General features: G+C 36.9%; 4 protein-coding genes and 1 pseudogene across 9 annotated transcripts; 4 read left to right on the forward strand and 1 right to left on the reverse strand.

Moving 5' to 3' along the window:
* Nucleotides 1-318: 318 nt before the first annotated feature.
* On the forward strand, nucleotides 319-2225 carry LOC103435237 (probable zinc transporter 10). The gene is made up of 3 exons (XM_008373627.4): nucleotides 319-994; nucleotides 1452-1601; nucleotides 1680-2225. Exons 1-3 carry the CDS (start codon nucleotides 356-358, stop codon nucleotides 1983-1985), a joined length of 1095 nt encoding a protein of 364 aa, XP_008371849.3. The 5' UTR covers nucleotides 319-355; the 3' UTR covers nucleotides 1986-2225.
* A 1687-nt stretch (nucleotides 2226-3912) lies between these two features.
* LOC139196251 (fe(2+) transport protein 1-like) lies at nucleotides 3913-5132 on the forward strand (annotated as a pseudogene).
* A 662-nt stretch (nucleotides 5133-5794) lies between these two features.
* LOC103435253 (uncharacterized) lies at nucleotides 5795-6454 on the forward strand. Its single transcript, XM_008373640.3, has one exon. It carries the CDS (start codon nucleotides 5795-5797, stop codon nucleotides 6452-6454), a length of 660 nt encoding a protein of 219 aa, XP_008371862.3.
* A 5535-nt stretch (nucleotides 6455-11989) lies between these two features.
* Nucleotides 11990-16009, forward strand: LOC103419773 (E3 ubiquitin-protein ligase RSL1). Of its 4 annotated transcripts, none has more exons than XM_008357867.4 (4): nucleotides 11990-12343; nucleotides 12627-13285; nucleotides 13746-14506; nucleotides 15342-16009. In XM_008357867.4, the coding sequence occupies exons 2-4, from the start codon at nucleotides 12863-12865 to the stop codon at nucleotides 15730-15732; spliced, it is 1575 nt and encodes a 524-aa protein (XP_008356089.2). In that variant the 5' UTR covers nucleotides 11990-12343; nucleotides 12627-12862; the 3' UTR covers nucleotides 15733-16009. The 4 variants fall into 4 exon arrangements, with proteins under 4 accessions (XP_008356089.2, XP_008356090.2, XP_070678791.1 ...); XM_008357868.4 differs by having other exon boundaries at nucleotides 11996-12343; nucleotides 12636-13285; XM_070822690.1 differs by having other exon boundaries at nucleotides 12028-12093; nucleotides 12636-13285.
* A 1969-nt stretch (nucleotides 16010-17978) lies between these two features.
* LOC103435234 (O-fucosyltransferase 23-like) lies at nucleotides 17979-21266 on the reverse strand. Of its 3 annotated transcripts, none has more exons than XM_070822691.1 (4): nucleotides 20507-21266; nucleotides 20176-20357; nucleotides 19875-19992; nucleotides 17979-19771 (listed from the first exon to the last, which is right to left on the reverse strand). In XM_070822691.1, exon 4 carries the CDS (start codon nucleotides 19557-19559, stop codon nucleotides 18207-18209), a length of 1353 nt encoding a protein of 450 aa, XP_070678792.1. In that variant the 5' UTR covers nucleotides 19560-19771; nucleotides 19875-19992; nucleotides 20176-20357; nucleotides 20507-21266; the 3' UTR covers nucleotides 17979-18206. The 3 variants fall into 3 exon arrangements, with proteins under 3 accessions (XP_070678792.1, XP_070678793.1, XP_008371845.3); XM_070822692.1 differs by having other exon boundaries at nucleotides 20533-20729; XM_008373623.4 differs by lacking the exon at nucleotides 20507-21266 and having other exon boundaries at nucleotides 20176-20406.
* Between the last annotated feature and the right edge of the window lie 496 nt (nucleotides 21267-21762).

The raw sequence follows: 21762 nt of genomic DNA on the forward strand, positions 1-21762 counted from the left end.
TGAAAATAACCAGCTTCCTTACTTTCATGCATGGTTGCATATATAAATATATCAATGAAGAATAAAACATTTCCGTACTGCAATTCATCAATACAAACGACTTCTATTTTTTAAAGCCTTTTACAAGTCCGCAGCAAAAAAAAATATTGGACAAATCAACAAGTATATAAAATAGGTACAATATAAAATAGAGTTTGTTATTTTTTTGGCCAATAGGTATAACATTGAACTTATCACCCTAATATTTTATGTTATTGATTGCATAATAAATCTCAGAGACCTCTCTATATAAACAAGCTCTAATACACTCAAACCCAATAGTACCAATAATAACTTGAGCTAAAAATCAGGGTCAATGGCTGCCACCAAGTCACATTTGAAGCTCATCCCAATTATTTTCTTCATCCTAATTATCTCCATCCTCACCCCCAAAGCTTATTCACAGTCTGATGAGGACGAGTGCAGCACTGAAAACACCTCCTCCTGCAATGACAAGTCAGGTGCTGTGCCCCTCAAAATCATAGCCCTTGTATCAATTCTAGTCACAAGCATGATTGGAGTGAGCTTCCCTCTTGTCACTCGTTCCATACCAGCCTTCCACCCCGATCGAAACCTCTTCGTGATCGTCAAGTGCTTTGCAGGTGGCATCATTCTTGCCACTGGTTTCATGCACGTTTTGCCTGATTCATATGCCATGTTACAATCTAGTTGTTTAAAAGAAAATCCATGGCACAAGTTCCCTTTTTCTGGCTTTGTGGCTATGTTGTCTGCAATTCTGACTTTAATGGTGGACTCTATGGCCACTAGCATATACAGTAGGAGATGTAGAACTGGAGTTATCCCAGATAATGGTGAAACTCCAGCCCCGGAGGTAGACCAAGAGATGGCTGTGGTGGGTGCTGGGCATGGCCATTTTCATGCACACAACCATGTTGTTGACAAGGGAGAAAACGGAGACTCGCAACAGCTGTCCCGTTATCGTGTTGTTGCCATGGTAAGAAATAAAATGTTTTCTTATCAAAAGGTTAAATTGTTGACTAAGTTTTGATGAAGGGATTTTATATTTTTTTACTTATGTTTTCAACTCTTTCTTCTGGAGACTAATTAAGTGTCAGTAGATCAAATGGTCATTGACAACATGAATTTTTATTTGAATTTGTAATTCAGATTAATAGTGTCATAATACAAAATGTATAATGAATTTGTGATTCAGATTAACAGGGTAGCAATATAATATGCAGACCATGCTATATATAATAGTGTTAAACTGTTATTTTTATTTTTTGGAAACTTAGTGTTAAACTGTTAATATGAGTATTGATAAACTAGTTGATTAGCTTGACAGTACCTCAGATAATTAATTTAGTATACAGCAAGTCAGCTTTAATTACTCGATCGATCTTACCAATTTATAAGTGATTGATGGTGTACGTACGTGTGTATTCTTGCAGGTATTAGAACTGGGTATCATTGTCCATTCAGTTGTTATAGGGCTTTCTCTTGGAGCTTCAAACAACACCTGCACAATTAAAGGTCTTGTAGCTGCGCTTTGCTTTCATCAAATGTTTGAAGGCATGGGTCTTGGCGGTTGCATTCTACAGGTAAATAGCCTCATTCAAACTTAATTGATTAGCTCATGAACTATATATCATTTACTCATCATGGTCAATTGCATGCAGGCTGAGTACAAGTTCATGAAGAAGGCCATAATGGTGTTCTTCTTCTCAACAACGACCCCATTTGGAATTGCAATTGGAATGGCTATGACAAAATCGTACAAAGAAAATAGTCCAAAGTCACTAATCACAGTAGGACTGCTTAATGCATCATCGGCTGGCCTTCTTATCTACATGGCATTGGTTGATCTTCTTGCTGCCGACTTCATGGGTCCAAAGTTGCAACGCAGCATTAAGCTCCAGATCAAATCTTACATTGCAGTTCTTTTGGGTGCAGGTGGCATGTCTATATTGGCAAAGTGGGCTTAACAAGACTATTCATGCCATGCCATGATCATCTGAAAATTAAGCAAATACTATTGTTCTTATTTTATGTGTTTTGGTGTTAAGCCGGTCGTGTTAATTTCCTCAATGTTTGTGAAAATTTGATGTTCGTTATATGTTTCCACAAATCGATATAGATCTTTTTATGTTAGTTGTCATTGTTGTATTGTGATTACCTCAAGTGGAATAAATAGCCCAGCTCCTCAAGTTTGATGAGCAAATGAATTTAAGAGAATTCAGTAATTACAGAATGCTATTAGTTCACATTTTAAATAAATTATTGAATCTTTCTGGCTCACTTATATTCGTACGTGTAAACTAGTTTTATTTGAGGGAAAAATTTACTTCGCATTGTTTCTTAAATTGAAGACGCATAAAAATTTGGGTGTTCCAACAAAAATCTTCAATGCATGTTGAGAAGCATGCACGAGACAAACTCTCGCAAAGAATATTTTCTCATTAACAACAAACGAAGACGCTAGCCTGTGTTTTCCGTCAATTATAGGATAGTAATCTGTCCTGAGGATATCGGGCTTCGTATCTGTTTGGCTGCAGCGAAATGTACCTGAAGCAGTAACATGTCCTGAGGATTTTTCACTTGGACCATGAATCCGTAGGAACCGATCCGTTTCAAATGCACCGCATTAAGTTCGGTTTTATGTTTGAAAATATGATAATCCATCTCGTCTTGTCCGACCCTGTTTTATTTTGAAATAGGTTCCGTCTGGTTCCTCCAAAACCTGGCTCGGCCCGTGCACATCTCTACCATCCATAGAGCAGATATTGAAAAAAGAGAGACTGCCCAAATTTAATTAACTTGGCATTACTACTTGTCAACGAAAAAGAAAAAGAAATCTAGGCATTACTCAAGCCTCCGATCAAATCATTGACTAATTCTCTTGGAAAATGATTTGGATAAAATATTCCAAATGGTACAAGAAGTACATATCAATCGATGAGAATTTCTAAACTTTGTAAATATTAACTAATTACTCCAAATCGTACAAATTAGTACATCAATATATAAACCACTATAATTTGTATTCTGTTACAACAAATAATATTTTTGGATTTGAACTCCAAAAGAACTAGGCATTACTCATGCCTCCAGTCAAATTATTAACTAATAATAATGTTATATTATTAATCCACGAGAATCTCTAAAATTCTCACTATTAACTTATAATTTAAATATATCATGCAATGTATTATTTCACGTGTTAGAACGAGTGAACGACAAAGTTGATGTGTCATATTTCTAGGGTATGCTAATAACAAACAAATACACATAACTATGTGAAACAATAACACCACATAGCCAAGTTTCACTAACAAATTGCTCTTTAAATATATAGTTACGTGCACTTGAGTTTGAAGCGCAAGCCAAACACAATCACCCTCAAGCTTTACGGACTCGCTTACAAAATAGGCCATGTTGCTTGACTTCTTGTTTTACTTAATACAATTCTAAATATTTATACACCATCAAAATATAAAACACTTGGTTATTGGAAATGAAATCCGAGCAAAATAAAAACCAAAGGGTGTATAGATGTGCGTCATTTGTTTGCTTCTGGTTGAGACATCGTTCCTACCAATCCTCCTACTGTCTTCTGCCTTTCTTTTTTCTTCAAGTGGGCTTGTTCGCAAGGACAAATTAACTTCCCAAGATGATCTGTCAAAACCAATTAATAAAAGCATATTATGGACTCTCCAACAGCTACAAATTGACGAAATGTAACTAAAAAAAATCTTCATCTGGACGGACATATTTAGCCATATCTAACAATACAAACGATGTGAAAGCAACTTGTTACCTGCATCTTTGTTTGCATAAAGATAATATTAATGAAGAATAAAACCCTAACCTCCGGTACTTCAATTCTCCAATAGCTTGACTTTTGTATTGTTAATGGCTGCCGCCAAGTCACATTTAGAGCTCATCTCAATTATTTCCTTCATCCTAATTATCTCCATACTCACTGCCAAAGCTTATTCACCGTCTGAGGAGGACGAGTGCAGCACTGAAAGTACCTCCTCCTGCAATGACAAGTCAGGTGCTGTGCCCCTCAAAATCATTGCCCTTGTCTTAATTCTGGTCACAAGCATGATTGATAGAGTTTGTGAATTTGTTAGTTTATTTCTTTTTGTGATTGAGAGTGTGAGGTTTTGGATTTCTGGGAAAGATGAATGAATGCTTGCAGAGAGAACAATCAAGAATTGGATTCCTTCATTCACAGCTCACACACAATGTGTGATGAACACATTACTGTTACAAGGAGAGAGAAAGAGAGTTTCTCTCTCTTACATCAACCAAATCCAACCATTCAAGTAATATATCCTGCGAGATAGTTACAAGTGTCAAAATCTACCACTTAACTAAGATTGAATCTGAAATGCACACTTGAAATATGATCCAAGTGGTCACATTGAATTCGAAATCTAAAACAACTTCAACACCAAATTCTGCAAAACATTTATATCTCAACGATGATTGGAGTGAAAAAAAAAAAAAAAACAATGATTGGAGTGAGCTTACCTACTGGCCTTGCACCCCCATCGAAATCTCTTCTTTGATCGTCAAGTGCTTTACAGGTGGCATCATTCTTGCCACTGGCTTCATGCACGTTTTGCCTGATTCATATGAAATGTTGCAATCTATTTGTCTGAAGGAAGATCCATGGCACAATTTCCCTTTCTCAGGCTATGTGGCCATGTTGTCTGCAATTGCGACTCTGATGGGTTGGACTCCATGGCCACCAGCATATACAGCAGGAGATGTAGAACTGGAGTAGTTAACCCAGATAATATTACTGTTGCTGCCGTTTAGGTAGACCAGGAGATGGCTCCGGCGGGTGCTGGTCATGGCCATTTTCATTCCCACAATTATGAAGTCGTCAAGGAAGGAAGCGGAGACTCGCAACTGGTCCGTTATTGTGTTGTTACCATGGTGAGATATAAAATGCTCTTTTATATATATGCACGCACGCACTCACACACACACACACACACATTGTCAAACTATGCACCACAGTTCACTACTTTGCCTAATAGAGACGTTTCCTACTTCATGGGACTTTTATTCACAATGAAGTTTTGTCATTTTGTAACCAGGAAAGTGATTACGTATAAAGGCATACACTGCATACATACACTAAATAATGGCCAACATTTGTATTAGAGTCGGATAGTTTGACAAAATCGGCAGTTTTTGGGCCGGCCGGGAACGGAGGAAGAAAAGAAGAAGCCATGGGAAAGAAGCAAACACGAGGCAGGAAACCCTAGGACCAAAGGTCGGTACCATGTAGAAATAGGACTCTCGATTTAATTCCATGATGAAAGCTTGAAGAAGAAGAGATGCAGAGAGCTATTGAGAGAGAAAAGAGAGAAAGCTTGAAGAAGAAGAAACTGAATCCTTGATGAAGTTTTCTGTGTTGAATTAATACACAATCTTACACTTATATCTTGTAAGATCTTATTACAACAACCTTATCTCTACAACCTAAGCATAACAACCTTTATAACAGTCTTGTGTAATCTATATCCTCAATGACTGACAAGTGGCACAATCCTCATCATCCATTCTATATACTCTAACAATTTACAGAGGAGTTTTCGAGTTTTCCTATAAGTGGTAGGAAACTATAATATTACAATATAGAAACTTTAGGTGCAAGTAATCTATACTATATATATGGGGCTACCGTAAATATGTCTCTAACAGTGTGCTTAAAGAACCAAGTGCACAATTTGGGATTTCGCATTCTTTTGACATAGTTGTGCCCCCACCACCCATGTTTAATCCATTAGCTACAAAGGCAGCTACAATTTGTCTCTCAGTCTTTGGTCCTGGAGGGCCATTCAGTTTCGATGCATGGAAGAAACAGCAAAGGAAATCTAATTCCTCGAAAAAAGATTCTACTTCAAAGGGAGGAAATTCTAATCACGAGGCATTGGGTAATGAGTGGCTGCAATCCGGAAGATGTCCGATAGCAAAGTCATACCGTGCTGTTAGCAGTGTCATTCCACTAGTCGCAAAGGTTTTGCAGCCCCCTCCAGGAATGAAACTCAAGTGCCCGCCAGCAATAGTTGCTGCTCGAGCAGCCCTGTCGCAAACTGCATTTGCAAAGAACCTCCGCCCACAACCCCTTCCGGCAAAAGTACTTGTGATCGGATCAATGGGCATGGCAGCCAATGTTCCTTTAGGGATATGTAGAGAGCACACCAAAAAATTCTCACTATCTTGGTTCGCTGCTGTGCATGCAGCTGTGCCATTCATAGCCATACTTCGGAAATCTGTGCTCATGCCTAAATCAGCCATGGCATTTACCATTGCCACATCAGTACTAGGACAAGTCATTGGCTCCAGAGCAGAGCGGTACCGCCTCAAAGCTGCGGCTTCCAAAACATTGCCTCTGACGATTGAAACCTCCGTTGGTGGTGTGATAGAATGAAACCCTTGATAGGATACCTTGTATTCCTTGTTCCACAAGAATTGTAATAAGGATTCGACGTAACTGTGGAGTGCCGGCTGTCGACTACCTGACGCCCTCCCCCTCCTCCTTTATCCGGGCTTGGGACCGGCAATGTAAGATAAACTTACATCGGCGGAGTTCCACAAGAATTGTAATAACACTAAAAAATTGGATGATTTTCATTCTTTTGTTATAACTCTTTATATATATGACACATCACAAGTTTTTGGCTTTATCCTTAGAATTCCTTGAAAAATATATAAAACAAGGCGGTCTTACATCTTAGTTAGGGTTTTATTCTACCAGTTTCATCCTTCAGGAATAAACCTCTCGGCAGGTAATGTAGGTTATGCCCATTGATCGGGTCACTGTGTCTGCCATTTACTCCGAATCAGTGTGCCCTGTGAAAAAAAAAAAAAAAAAAAAAAAAAACATGTTTTTATTTTTTTAAACTTGAGGCTTATAAAAGAGCCACTTGGAGCAGTTCCGCTGCTGGGCATCCCCTAGGGCGTAGGCGGCATAATCCCCTCTCCCCTCCAAAATTGGTCACCAGCCCGTTACATCTATTGGGCTCCGGGGGAGCCCAGTTAGTCCCCCAGTCAACAATTGCCTGGCCCAGTCCCTAAATCATGTGATGCAATGCTGACATCAATTCTTTTAAAAAATAAAAAAATTATAAAAATAATAATAATTAAGAATATAACTATAAGTATGTAACCATGTTCTTCCACCCTACACTACATTTCAATATTTCAAATACTTTTAAGCAATCTTTTATTATTATTCAAAATTAAAAATAAAATTATTTTGTAAAATACGAATTGTCTGGGCTATTCATTTTAGGGGTGGAGATGCACTTGGACTTATTACAGAAACTTTCTATTTGTTTGGGTGGATTGAATTGATTATTGCCCAGGGGATTTTTAGGGGTGGAAATGCTCTTAATATTGCGGTCTAGTAGCATTTCTCTTTACTTAGGTTCGATTCTCAACATAAACAAATTTGAACCACATTATTGTTAACTTATTATAAGACTTAGCTCATTATCTCACCTCTTAATGTAAATAATATCGTTTGTTAAAAAAAAAAAAACTTACAAAAGTAATTGAAGATAGAGTAAACTGTCGATTTGCCCCCTAAACTTTCACCGAACTTTCGATTTCCCCCCTGAACTTTTCGATTGGAAAATTTCCCCCCTGAACTAATTTTTTTAGCCAATTTGCCCCCTACCGTTAGTTTTTCAAACATTCCATCCAAATTTCTGTTAAGTGAGACCATGTGCACAACATATGAGGGTAGTTAAGTCATTTCACTCTTAAAAATGATTAAAAAACTGAAAATTTCCCTCTAATTCATATCCTCAATTTTATTTTTCACTCATTCCTATGTATAAAAAATGACATACGGTGTTATTGTCTTCATGGCATGAACATTCTAGTAATTTTACAGTATTAAAAAAATGATTAAACAAAAACAGATCGAAGAAAAGAAAAAAAAAATACAAAAACCCCAGCCACCACCACTTCCTTTCCACACCCCCATCACCCACCCCTACGACATCCTCCCCCTACCCTCATCTCCCTCAACCGTAACCCCACTCCCTGATTTGGCCCCACCCTCTGCTACCCCAATGACCCAACCCTCTTCCTGCATCACAAATCTCTCTCTCTCTCTCTCTCTCTCTCTTCCCACTTTCTTTGTTCCTTGCATTGTTCGTAGAATAACAAATAGAGAGGGGAAGGAGGAGTCTCTGTGTGTGGGAAGGGGGAGGACCGGATATGGTGGTTGATGGGTCTCAGGGGTGGGAGGAGGTGGTAATGGTGGGTACAAGGAGATCGGCGGTAGAGGTAAAAAATAGAGGGAATTTTTTTTTTAAAATTTATTTTCAGTTTTTTAATCATTTTTAAAAGTGAAATGACTTAACTACCCTCATATGTTGTGCACATGGTCTCACTTAACAGAAATTTGGATGGAATGTTTGAAAAACTAACGGTAGGGGGAAAATTGGCTAAAAAAATTAGTTCAGGGGGGAAATTTTCCAATCGAAAAGTTCAGGGGGGAAATCGAAAGTTCGGTGAAAGTTTAGGGGGCAAATCGACAGTTTACTCTTGAAGATAAAGATTGAAATAAAACCAAGTCAACTATGAACCAACATAAACTGACCTTCCAGGACGGGGACACCAAACCTTCCAACCCCTAACTGCTATCCGTTGTCGTGTTGTTGCACTGGTCAAAACATCAGGACCCATTTTTGACATATAAAGTTGCAAGGACAAATGATGAACATAAAATGAGTGGACCGTTGACTATTGTGGACATTACGCGTAAAGACGCGAATAATTCCTATGAACTTTATGGAACTTTTATTCACAAAGGAGTTTGTTATTTGTAACCAAATATTTAATCCAACTTGAATAAATGGAGTATGGAAATTCAACTTTACAAATTTGTATATAAGTTGATGTCTTCTTAGTAGAAGCGTATTCTCAAGTATTTGATTAATGTTCCCCTATTAAAAATGATTTGTAACCATATTTAATGAACAATTTAAATTTGCCTATCAACATACACGAAAATTTATTACGCTCTAGTATATCGTGTATATCATAATTTAATTTCGACTGCCATGACCACCCTCCTGTTATCTTAATCGATCAACACTCTTTGTGGATTCTAGGTTAGCGTGCAATTTGGCATTGTAACCCGACTTCTGGTTCATTTCGCATCGCCAGTTCTGCTTATCAAAAATTGCCCACTTGGAGCTCTTGCTTCCGTGGCGCAATTCAACGAAGCAGCCATGTCGTCCTACTTATTTAAAGTTTGAGAATACGTCGAGGTCTTTGCACCCCTGATGCCTTTATCATTAGTTTTACCCTATAGAACTTGTTCACGAGCTCCAACTATTCTGAGGGAAACTTCTGAGAGAACTAACTACTAGACAGTTCGATTATTCTTTTGCCCTTACACCCAAGTCAGATGAACGATTTGCACTTCACTATTCAGTTATTGAAATTTATAGAATGACCTAAATATTAGATTTTAATAAAAGATTAAAATTGTGTAGTCTTTTTTCGTTAGAGAAAAATGTTTGACTGTTTACATCTAAGAACTTCTTTTTCTTTACAATAAAATTACAATTTGACATATTTGTATATAATTTTAATTTTTTAGGCTTTTCAAAAGTCATTTCTAAATGTATTTGCGATAAAAGAAAAATAACTCCATACTCGAAAATTTCAAATAAATATTGTTCAACGACAATAATATACACAGTCAAGTTCCTTTCTTCTCTAAGTATATTATTAATTTCTTCACACCAACGACCCTACCTGCACCAAACCTTACGCAACCAATAAATTTAAACACATATCCATTCCAACTAATAATATCAAAGCAACATGAGGATTATCCATGATTGATGATGATAGGATTGTCAGCCTGTAAAGTGCAAGGCTGTACAAGAAAGTGATTAGGTACAAATTAAGACAAACACTGCATTCATACACTAAATAATGGCCACCATTTGTATTTTGTGCTAAACAATTGCCAAAATTTGTTTAATTAATTGGTCATGATTTGGATTAAGCACTCATGCCGCACTAAAACTACAATTTAGCGCCTTGAATTTCCAATTAATTAATTATCTCTTAAGTTTAAGAGTAAAAAAAGACGTTTGACTAATGTCGTTTAACAAGATCGGGTTTGTTAATGATTGATGTCTTATTTTTTTTAATCCACTTTTAACATGGATTGTTTAATGTAAAAATACATTGTCAGGAAGTTGAAAAAATAGTCAAGAACAAGGTCACATTTTCTTCATCTAACTAGACAAGGACCATGTGCATACTGCAATCGATTCTTCCAACCCAGATAATGTGTTTATATTTTCTTCAAAGTTCCACGAATTCGTTGACTAAGAACAGAATGGCACTGTCTAGGGAGGGGCCTTGTTTGTATATCGTACAGTTAGTGAATTTCCTGGAAGCCAACTTAATGCCACGTACAATTGCACTTATATTTTTGAAAGTGCACAACTCTCTTACCTTGACTTCTTCCTCAATAATTAACGTAATTCAAAACTAGCATATGTGCACACACAAAATATGTGAGAAATTTTTTTACTTTTGTTTTTGAAATAGAAGGAGAGAGGAAGAGAGTGATAGAGAATATGAGAGTGGGAAGTTATTTATTTATTTATTTTTATTTTTTTTTTAAATTAGAGATATGTTAGGATTATATGTAGGTGAGAATTTGAAAAAAAAAACAGCAAAATTTGATTGTGTGAAATTACATTTCTTATTCATGTTCTGTTTTAATTAGAGGGTTAAACTGATAATTTCATAGGATTTTGGTTGACAACAAGTGTTTTATTAATTAGTAGAGATATTGAAGTGTGTCCTTCACCAAACAATAAAAAGCTTCAAGGATATGGAGGAGGATTCTCTCCCCTTTTCTCTCTTCCTACTTGAACGGTTACGGTTAAACCACGTCAACATCTTATATTATTTTTTTATAGAGACAATAAAACAAAAAAACAATATGTGAGAGGAGGGGAGGGAATATGATGAGAAAAAGAGGGGAGAGAATTCTACTCCCAAGAATATATCTCCCATTTTCATACATATGAAGCAATGGAAGAAGATGATTCATATAAATCAATGGAATAAGAGAGACTTTGTTTTGAGAAAATGCTTAGAGTTTTCACAAATAGTATTAAACGATAACAACTTTTTTTCTTATTGTTAAACGATAACACTTTTATTCATAGTGGTATAAAATTTTCGATTTTTTTTTAAAACAAAAATAAGATTGAAAAATGAAACGATACACTATTATTCATAATTTAAAAACAACATTACAAGCTATAAATTGTCTAAGTTTTTTCATATTCTAAGATTAGCTAAAATCTCATCTAAGTATCTAACCCATTTTGTCTTGAACTTGAGTTACCTTAGTTATTCGAACTAACACTTGATAAAAATTCAAATATAGAACAAGGTATTTCGTCGGCCACTTCGTGAAGATTCTGATATTCCAACACTGCTTTCCACCGTGTCACCGTGTCCACATTAGTCCTTAACCAAAGAAATCTCATTATGAATAATATAAATAGAAATATAAATTAAATTTCTCTTTGTGATTGATATGAAAATCAAAGGAATTTTCTTTTGGTAATATATGGAAAAAATAAAAAGAATTTAACGAAAAGTTCTGATACTATTTATTTTAATGAAAAATCATATTTTTACATTAAAAAGTCAATTATAGCATCATTCACTTTACCTTTTATTTTTTCCTTATTATTAAAACTCAAAATTTTCAACCTATTTTCAGTAGTTTTCCTAAAAATAAAGGCATACTTCTTGAGAATGTAAAAAATGAGTAATGCTATGGAGATTAAATTTTATAAACTAAATGATATAAAAATTGATGATTAAATTATTATTTAGATATTGATAAGCATATTCATTTCTTATTGATGATATATCATTTAGTTTGTAAATTTGTTTCCTTAACATTATTCGAAGAGAATTGTTTATGTGTTTAGGAAAGAGAATGTGACCAAAGCAAAGGGCCAAAGGCACTGACTTTTCTCTTACGCCAAGAACACTGCAATGGTAAGTCTGAGGATTCCTTTTCTCAGCACTCACCATCCTAATAAGTAATTAATCAAATATTTGTCATCTAAAAGAATAAAAAACGGCATCTTGTTAGTGGGTGAGGCACCAAATCAAAGGTTGAAATTTGTCAGATTAGGGTTCTTATTATACTCTTACTGCAATTAGCCAATTACAAGATACCGTCTCAGAATACAGACCCCAAAAAGGAATCTGATTCCAAAGACTTTAGTTCCCTCCTCCGGATAAGGTATTTCGAAACTTCACTTCTTTCTTGCCCAGTTTCCCTTCCAGTATCATACCCTTTTCCTATTTTTCTATGTTTATTTAATATTTTTGTACTTTTGTACAGTTTTGGAGGGATTGAATTGAAAAGTATTGTTCTTTTTTTCTTGGGTTGATTTTTGTTTATGTGGATGAGCCAACAATTATCCAATTTTGGTTCTTTTGGATTAATTCCTTGATGGGTTTTTCTGGGTTTTCGATTTGGAATTTGGAGCAGAATCGATTGGTTGATGGGTTTTTCCTTGTAGCATTTTTAGGTGATGATGCTACACTTGGCAGTTCTGGATCGATTCCTTGATGGGTTTTTCTTGCTTGATTATTTAGAGAGGCCTTGAAGGATCAGTGATTGATATCAACAATTGTTTGTGATTTGGAAGATTTTTGTTGAAAATACAGAACTCCAGATTGATTGGTAGGTTGATTGTGATTGGATTTAAGAAATAATCGCATCTTTCAGTTTAGGATTGCAGAGCTGTTGTATAAAATGGAGGGTCAGGCAATTTCTGGTGATGAGGTTTCATTAAATTTAGTTAGAGAGGAAGACGAAGAAGAGTTTCGGAGCTGTTGTGAAGACGATGATGAAGTTTGGAAGGAGATTGAAGAACCAGTGAAAGTTGAGGCAAAGGATGAGTCAAAAGATGATCTCGATGAATTTTCGGTGAAAATGTTCTTCAAAGGCATGTCCATAGCTGGGTACGGGGACGCCAGTTGTGGGCTTTCTGGAATCGGAGTTGTCATGGAAAGATCAACCAATGTTCGTGCAATTCAGGTGCAGAAAAGGCTTGATTTTTATGTGGAGGAGCCTGTGGCTGACTATTTAGCCCTGATGGATGGTCTAATGGAGGCTGTGCAGAATAAATTCCGTAGGGTGTATGCATTCACAGATTCTGAGCTGTTACATGATCAGGTAATTCTTCACTGTGTAAAAGTTATGGTTCTTTCTTCGTTTCGGCTACCATTTTAGAAGTCGTATCATATATGAAACCAAGAATTTTGTTAAGCATTTTTCTGCCCTGTCTGTCCTTTTTTCTGTCTGTTCTTCAGAATATAATTTTGTAATTTTCAACAACTTGTATTTCGAATTCAGGTGACCTATTTTGATAAGTTCATTGATTGATTATCCATTGCAATTTCCGCTTTGTGGCTGCTTGAATTCATTAATTAAAAAGGGGATTAGTTCTGTTTCGGGATCAATTATATACTCTTTTTAACAACACAATTTTTTAGGTGAGTTTTAGAAAACAACACTTTGAGTGATAACTCCCGAGGGTTACATCATGTTTCGTTATTTGAGCACTAGCACTAGTTTTGAATTATTCAAATCTTTTTATTGTAATATGTATGCCAATGACTTGAATTTCTGACAGGTTTCACATGAGGAGAAACTTGAAGTTCCAATCTTAATAGCACTGAGGCAAAGGATCCTAGAGCATGCCAGTAATCTTGAAGCTTTTGTCCTGAAACTTGTCCCCACTGTAGATCTTGAGCGGCCATCAAAATTAGCTCAAGTGGCAATTGGAGTTGTCTCTTTTCCTGCTAAGGGTGTTGAATCACTTGAAAATTGTTCCATCTGTTGCGATGATAAACCATCCCCAATGATGATCACCATGAAGTGTTCTCATAAGTTCTGCACTCATTGCATGAGGACATTTGTTGATGGGAAGGTACAATCCTCTCAAGTTCCCATCAGATGTCCTCAGCTGCAATGTATGTATTACATCTCCACTGCTGAGTGCAAATCTTTTCTTCCACTCACTTCTTATGAGTCATTGGAGAAATCCCTTGCAGAAGCGAATATTCTCCACTCAGATAGAGTGTACTGCCCATTTCCAAATTGTTCCACCCTGCTTGGTCCCCTTGAATGTTTGTCAGCTAGGGCAAGTTCATCAAGTCAGTCAGATAACAGCTGTGTCGAATGTCCAGTTTGTCAGAGGTTCATATGTGTGGATTGTGGGGTTCCTTGGCATTCTTCTATGAGCTGTGAGGAGTTCCAAAACCTCCCACTGGAAGAGAGAGATGCTGCAGATATTACCTTGCATCGCTTGGCACAAAATAACAGCTGGAGGCGTTGCCAGCAGTGTCGTAGGATGATTGAGCTCACTCAAGGTTGCTACCACATGACGTGCTGGTAAGAATCACTTTCATTATATTGTGCATTCTATTGGAAAACTATAAACATTGACTAAGTGGGTTGAGAATGCCATATTTTTCAGAACATGTCAAACATGTCTAAAGTGGACAATATAGAACTAAAGCCTGGATGAATCAACTAGAAAAAAGGCATACTGCGGGACATAAGTCTCAGAACATCTTTGTTTTCAGTTATGAAGTGAATATATCAGACATGATAGAGTACCCCAGATGTTCATGTGTGTTTATGTGCCAGACAATGTGCTTTGTGACGCATGAAAAAAATTTGTTTGAATTTCTTTGTATCTTGTCGCTTGCCTGTGAAGGAGCATAATCCTTATTACAAAAATGATTGAGCTTCAGATTGTAGTCTGTTGTTATTATGCTCTCAGAAAATTTATGGCTCATGGGAATTGGGTTCATTAGACTTGAAGTAGCATCTGTTGCGAGTAGGTCACTTATTGGGGTATGCACACACGCGTTAGAGAGTTAAACTCAGATACTGTAAGTCAGTAACAGTTGGACTAGATGGAAACTACTTAATCGTTTCATGACTCTGGCTTTCTTTTTTGCGTGGCAGCATCTTGGTGCTCTGGTTCAAACTTCTTGAGCATTTTGTCAATATCCAACTTTCTGTTTGGATAAAGTGGTGTATAATGAGAACCTGTAGGAGAAAGTAGTATGTTCCTATGATTAAAGCTGATGAAAATCAAGCCTAGGTTTATTGGTTTTGTCGAGTCATAGCGTAACTATTTGAGTAAGAACACAATGCCTCCCTTTCCATTTTGAAGTTCTTGAATATTTACCAAGCTTTTCGTGTTTCTCACTTTCAGGTGTGGGCATGAGTTCTGTTATTCTTGTGGTGCTGAATATCGGGATAGCCAACAGACTTGTCAATGTGCCTTCTGGGATGAAGACAACAATAACAACACAGAAGACTTGGTCACTCAGTCTATGCAAGAATCCGAGCAATGGGCGTGGGAAACATTCAATTCGTTGCCCATGATAATGGATGCGTACTCGGACCAAGAGAGATCACAGCTGGAGCTGATCCAGAGGTTCCTAGCTGGGGGATTCAGTTTAAGCGACCATCCCCCTTACCAGTCCCCACCGCGATGTACAGATTCTTATGTAGATGCTATGAAAGATCTCCATCAGCTTCCTTGGCTCGAGAGGTTTGTGTCCGTGATAAGTGATAACTACTATGAAGAATATATCCAGTGAATTAAAGGACTCCCGATTTGGAAAATTATCTGCACAGCTACCCGACTATGCCTTTTGATAGGAGTAAAGAGTGTCTCGCTCTATTCACCCCGGAGATATATGTGCCCTCTTTTCCTTTTTAGTTTCGTAAGCAATGTGTTCAAAGATTTGCGGCCATTAAAAGTACCTTTTGTAAAACCTAGAAGGGGAAGTATCTATATACTTGATGATAGCTTTCTTCTTGAACCAAAAAAAAAAAAAAAAAAAGGAGATGAAGAAATAAACACTGAATTGAACATTTACGATGTTATTGAATTGAAACGACATAAATGTTTTCCATTTAAGATGCTCTCTCCGAGATTCAAAACACCGTAAATACTCGTCAAATGATCTTTTATTCCGAGCAAATTTCATGTAAATGAGTTGATTGCGAGCTTTACAAGCCAATCGTACCAAAGCTCAAGCTTGGTGCGTTTACTAAAAATAATCCTTCGTTCCAGGCAAAAGTCTTATAACATCAGTTACGTGTTTTACAAGGCAAACATGCGAATGCTCAAGCTAGACTTGAACTTATCAAAACTCAAAGCTTGGCTTGTTTTTTAAACGAGCAGAGTTCGGGCGACCCACATGTAAACCAAACTCGATACAAACTCGAGTTGTATCGTGTCGATTTACATCGTACTCGTGTTCATTGAGCTTAGTTGTCCCCTATTGTATGATAGAAACTCTCTGTCTTGTATGTTTTACAAGTAAATGGGAAAGACATGAGACGTTTCACTTTGGATAAAAGGGGTTTCAATCAAGGTCACCGTCACCATATGTTTAATGCAAATTTCATGCTCAAGAGGCTTCAATCAAAACCTACCAAGAATCGAAATTGGGACGTTGGGCTTCACATTGTTTAGGATTTTTAAACTTCTTACTATTATATACAAGTGGAAATTCTCTCTCGCACATTCTTTTCATGAAAGAACGGTTGTGATTTTTTTTTTCCTTTGATGCGCAGGAGATAAAAGCTCTAGGTACAAGAGAAGAGCCATGCTTAGGTCTGTCGTCACTCGCAACAGAATTTAGCATTTTTTCATACTCATATAATATTCGAGTCCCAAATAATGCATTCATTCCATGATCATAACGTGCAATTATAATCTCTCGATTCTAAAGTTTCGTAATAGATTGCCTACAAAATTTTATTGCAAACGCGGATGCAAAAGCAAAAGCAAGGGCAAGGGCAAAGTCGGGACAAAGTCCGAGGTTTTCAGAGGGATTGCTCCTATACCAAAGTGGAGTAAACTTTACAAGTTTACAAAGCGTGTTAAAGAAGAAAAGAAACTATGACTAATTACACTCCTAATTGCACTCAATAGAAAAGCAAGCATATGTTGACTCCTAATAAAGCAAAAGTGCCCAAACACCCCAAAACTTGATGAACTCAAGGTAAATAGATCAAATATTCTGCATCCAAAATGGGTGTGACCTCTCTGTAACCTCAATCATTGATTGACACTTATTAAATTTATGACAACAAAGTTAAGAGAAATTAAATTTACAAACACGGACCAATCAATTATTAGGACCATAAAAAGATCGCATGTATTTTAAATACAGAAGATTTGATATCCAAAGTAAAATGAGAATTAGATCTTACCGTCTGAAGCTTAAGCACTAATCAACAATTAATAAAAACAAGTAAACCCTAAAGCATTGAGGTACAACCACTGACGACTGTCACCCAATTTCTCCAACGACTCCAAGCAAACAAAAAGAAACAGAATGAGCAAAGATTTTCAAATAAATACAAAGATGATGTGACAAAAGCTCAAAGTGAGTGCTCACACCTTTTTCTGTACAATATTCTTATTTTATGTTTTGCTCGAGACTTCTAATATATTCCGCTGTATTCAATACACCAAAGTTTTTTACTGTTAAATTCTCAGTTAAGGATGCATAATATATTCCCGAGCATAATAAAATATTAGGCTCTTCTTAAATAATTCTCCCAAAAAAGAAGTTTATTAGTGTTTGTATATTGTACAAGAATTCATGAAAGAGAAGAAATTCACTAACATTAGTGAAAACAATGAATATTTTTGCTCACCAATGAGTTTAAATTTTAAGATGTGTAATGGACAGATACAAATCTTAAAATTTAAACTCATCTAACGATAATAAATAGAGCGTTGAATAAAAATGCACCGTGAAAACATCCAATAAGAAGGACATCAAGGGTTCACAAACAATTTCATTAAGATTCAGGATGAAGAAAATCAATAGAATGAAAACTACATTTATGACATAAATTTGAAGTTTACATCAGTTCAAACTGTACATAATTTAGTGCTACTTCAACATTCTAAGCTATTAATTTTCTCTACAGAAAGGGAAAAGAATATCTGTGAAACCATACCAACAAATTTGCGCCGGAGGGACGGAATGATTTAGATTACGAAAAGTGGTGGAGCCTTGAAGTATGTCCGTTGATGATAAAATGATCATCAGACTTGACACGAGATGTCGTTGGAGCCATAGCTAATTGGTTGAAGACTTGAGCTAGACATGTTTGCCATCCATCTTTGAGGTCCGTTTGATTCCCCTAATATGTTGTATGCATAAGAAGGCCACCTTACATCCACACCACATGAGCTTGTGACGCCCGTTCTAATGAGCTTCTGCGTTCGATCGAGAACTATGAGATTTGAAAATGTGGAGAAACTGTTTCCCACGAAGACATCAGCCCTCAAGCACACTTCGTAGTCGATTGCAGACTGAATGAGATAAGGGAACTTCTTGTAATTCCCTTCAACTCCCAATTTCTTCTTCTCGAAAGGAATCAAGCCCGACTTCCAGCCGTTCAGAATAGATGGATCATGAAGAAGACTGTCAGCTATAGCTAAATAAACAACGACGGGCGTTTTGAGGCCTACAATGTTGCCTACTCTTTCCATGATCTCCTCCTTGCTACTACAAATTTGGGTTATGTTTGATCTTTGCTCCAGCTTCTTACAGTGAATCATCCAATCTATCTCTATCCGCATATGTACAGCCACATAAGGCACCGGCTGCACGAGAGAATTCTCTGCCGGGCTAATGCCATTTTGCGCAGACTCACTCTGGCTTTTTACTTGTGCTGCTCCCATCTCTCTAATCCTTGACAAAACTTTCTCCGCTTCGTTCATTATTTCATCAACCAAAACCAAGCACTCAAAGATTTTCGCGTAGTCCTTCACGGGCCAATGATCGTGCCACAGAAACGGATTCCTTCCAACAATTCGAATCACCTCATACTCACTGTATGGATCCTCATTATGGTGTTTCAACTGATCCATGTCCCTGTCGGGAGTCCACCTCCTTCCACTTCCTTTCTGAAGCTCAAATGCTGCTGTTCGGTTTCTAACATCCGTAAATTCACCCAATTGAACGAATCCATTGCAGAGAGAATTAAACTTGTTGAACTGGAAGACCTTATCAAAGGGAATCGGTTCCAATAGCTCAACTTCCTTGTAAAACAGGGAAGCACTCAAGCTAGGCATCAAAAGCGTCCGGTTCAAAAACTTTGCGGTCAGACAAGCTCTTGCGAACGCTATTTTCTGATTGTTTAATCCCCATACGATTTGAGGAACCTCCAAAAATTTATCTTTTCGGATTCCAGATTTCTGACCGAATGACAACGAGAGATTACTGATGAATACCAAGTTGTCCTGTTCAGTTCCATCAGAGATGGAGAATGTAGGAAGCAGAACAGCTCTAATAATCAGAGCAGTCAAAGCTAAAACAACGCATTTGCATGCGAACGAATTCAAATGGCAACCGAGAACTCTGAAATTCTTACAGTAAGGAGGCACGTCCATTTAAGATTAAATCGAGAAATCCCAGAATTTCAAATCATCCCAAGAACATAAAAATCCATCTGACACCAAAAATTCAGCACGAACCCTTTTCAATTCAGAGACAATTTGCACAAAACCAGAAGGACAATCATTCCAGCATATGAAATTCGAAGGCTTTTTATGCAGAGTTGTTGCACCAGCTGAATTCAAAGATGTCCAGGACACATGAAAATCTACATAACCAAAAAAAAAATATACACAAATTATGTAATGAAAAAAGTGACCAGAATCAAATTCGGTAAGGATTGCATGTGAATTGTGAGAAGAAAAACTTACCCAACTTTCACAAAATTAATCCGGAATTTATTGAAAGAAGCAATCATCCACGAACCCAAATTCCAAATTCAGAAAGTAGAAGACTCCGAGAAGGCAAGCATGTCATATAGTTGTCCCACTGCAAATAAAATTCAATCAGAAAACTAATAAAGGTGTCTCTTTTTAGCCCATATTTCACAGAATAAAACAACGTATAATCCAAAATTCCAAAGCCTGCAGAAGGCCTGCAGATGATGATATAAAAAAAGAAGAAGAAGAGAGAGAGAGAGAGAGAGAGAGAGAGAGACTGCATAAAACTCACATATTTGGAATTTGAATCCTGAAACTCAGAACCCAACAACAAAGAATTCCAAAAGCACAATTGGATTATGATTTCTTGAATCTAGTCTGAATTTTCTGATGACAACCCAGAAAGCAGAAGACACCACATAAGAAGAAGATGAACATGTGTCAAGGAAATCCAGAAAAAAAAAACCTGAGTTCCTGCAATCCAAAAAACGTATGACAAGCCATCACTATCACGAGAAATTTTTATTTGTGACGGGAATACAAATATTACACTACATGTTTTTATGCGAGTGGTGAAAAATTTTAATTTTTAAGTTATTAATCTTTTAACATACATAACTCACCATTTATATAAGAATGTATGATGTACCACTTCGTCAACGATCACACTGAAAAATCTATCCGCTATCACAACACCAAAGAATATCATATTTATTAAATAAAATAATCAGTTTGTAAAGGTGGAAAAAATAACAATAACCAAAAAACAGAAATAAAATTGAAAGAGGAAAGATTCTTCAAGTGGGGAAATAAAATAATGGAGGTAAAAAACAGGGCAAGAATCTTGTGCGTGACTGCATGATGTTGTTGGCAATTGGCAAGAAAAAGACCAAAAGGGAAGTGAAAAGGACCTTAGAGATGAGTAATGTGGAGATCCATAAATGTCTAATCAGGCAAGGCAAAAACGGACGAACATATGAAAATCTTATTCCTCTGCCACATGCATTGCACAATAGGTAAAAAAACATCACTTTCTCTTATACGTCGTTTTGTTTTGTGGCATACATTGCAAATTAAACGGCGGTGACTTTACGTTGTCTAGCACTTGTGCGATGACTTATGTAGTTATCGGTGTATGTACAAGGTCAGTCTGGCTCCGGATCAAGAAGATCACAGCTTGAGGATGCCGAAGACTATCATGGTCAGTGATCGTATATGTACCAAGTGGAAGAGACCAAGGTTTGGAACTATTAAGATAAATACTGATGCGGCTTGGTGTAAAGATACTCTGCGTATGGGGGTGGGCTGGCTGGGGCGGGATTTCGCTGGTTTACTCCAGGCTGCTGGCGGGTCTGGGACTGGATTCAGCCACAGTGCAGCTGCTGCTGAAGCTTCTGCCATCAGGTTTGCCTTATTGTCTTGCATAGACCATGGGTTTGATGACATTATCATTGAATCTGACGCAAGTACGATTATTATGATGTTGAAGAAAGAAATCTTGGTTGATTTTAGTATCGAATGCATTCTTGATGACATTGAGATTCTAGCGCAAAAGCTGAGGTCTGTCTCTTTTGCTTTTGTGCCTAGAGAGGGCAACCGTGCTGCTCACTCGGTGGCTAAGTATGTATTCAAGGAGGGACGTTCTTTCTCTTGGGATTGTATTGGCCCTGAATTTCTGTTTAATTTCCTTGCTAAGGATGTAAACCTTTCTATTCGTCTTTAATATATTTCTATCTTTCGTTAAAAAAAAAAAAATGTAGTTATCGGTGTGGACCTGTTGTGTTTATTATTTTTGTTACAAATTTGTACTGGTAACGTGTTGTATGATAGGATAGGGCAGTGTTTGTGGTAGCCGTATAGAAGTTTACTGTAGTTTGTT

The sequence above is a fragment of the Malus domestica genome, chromosome 05 (assembly GCF_042453785.1).
Source record: "Malus domestica chromosome 05, GDT2T_hap1".
NCBI lineage: Eukaryota > Viridiplantae > Streptophyta > Magnoliopsida > Rosales > Rosaceae > Malus > Malus domestica.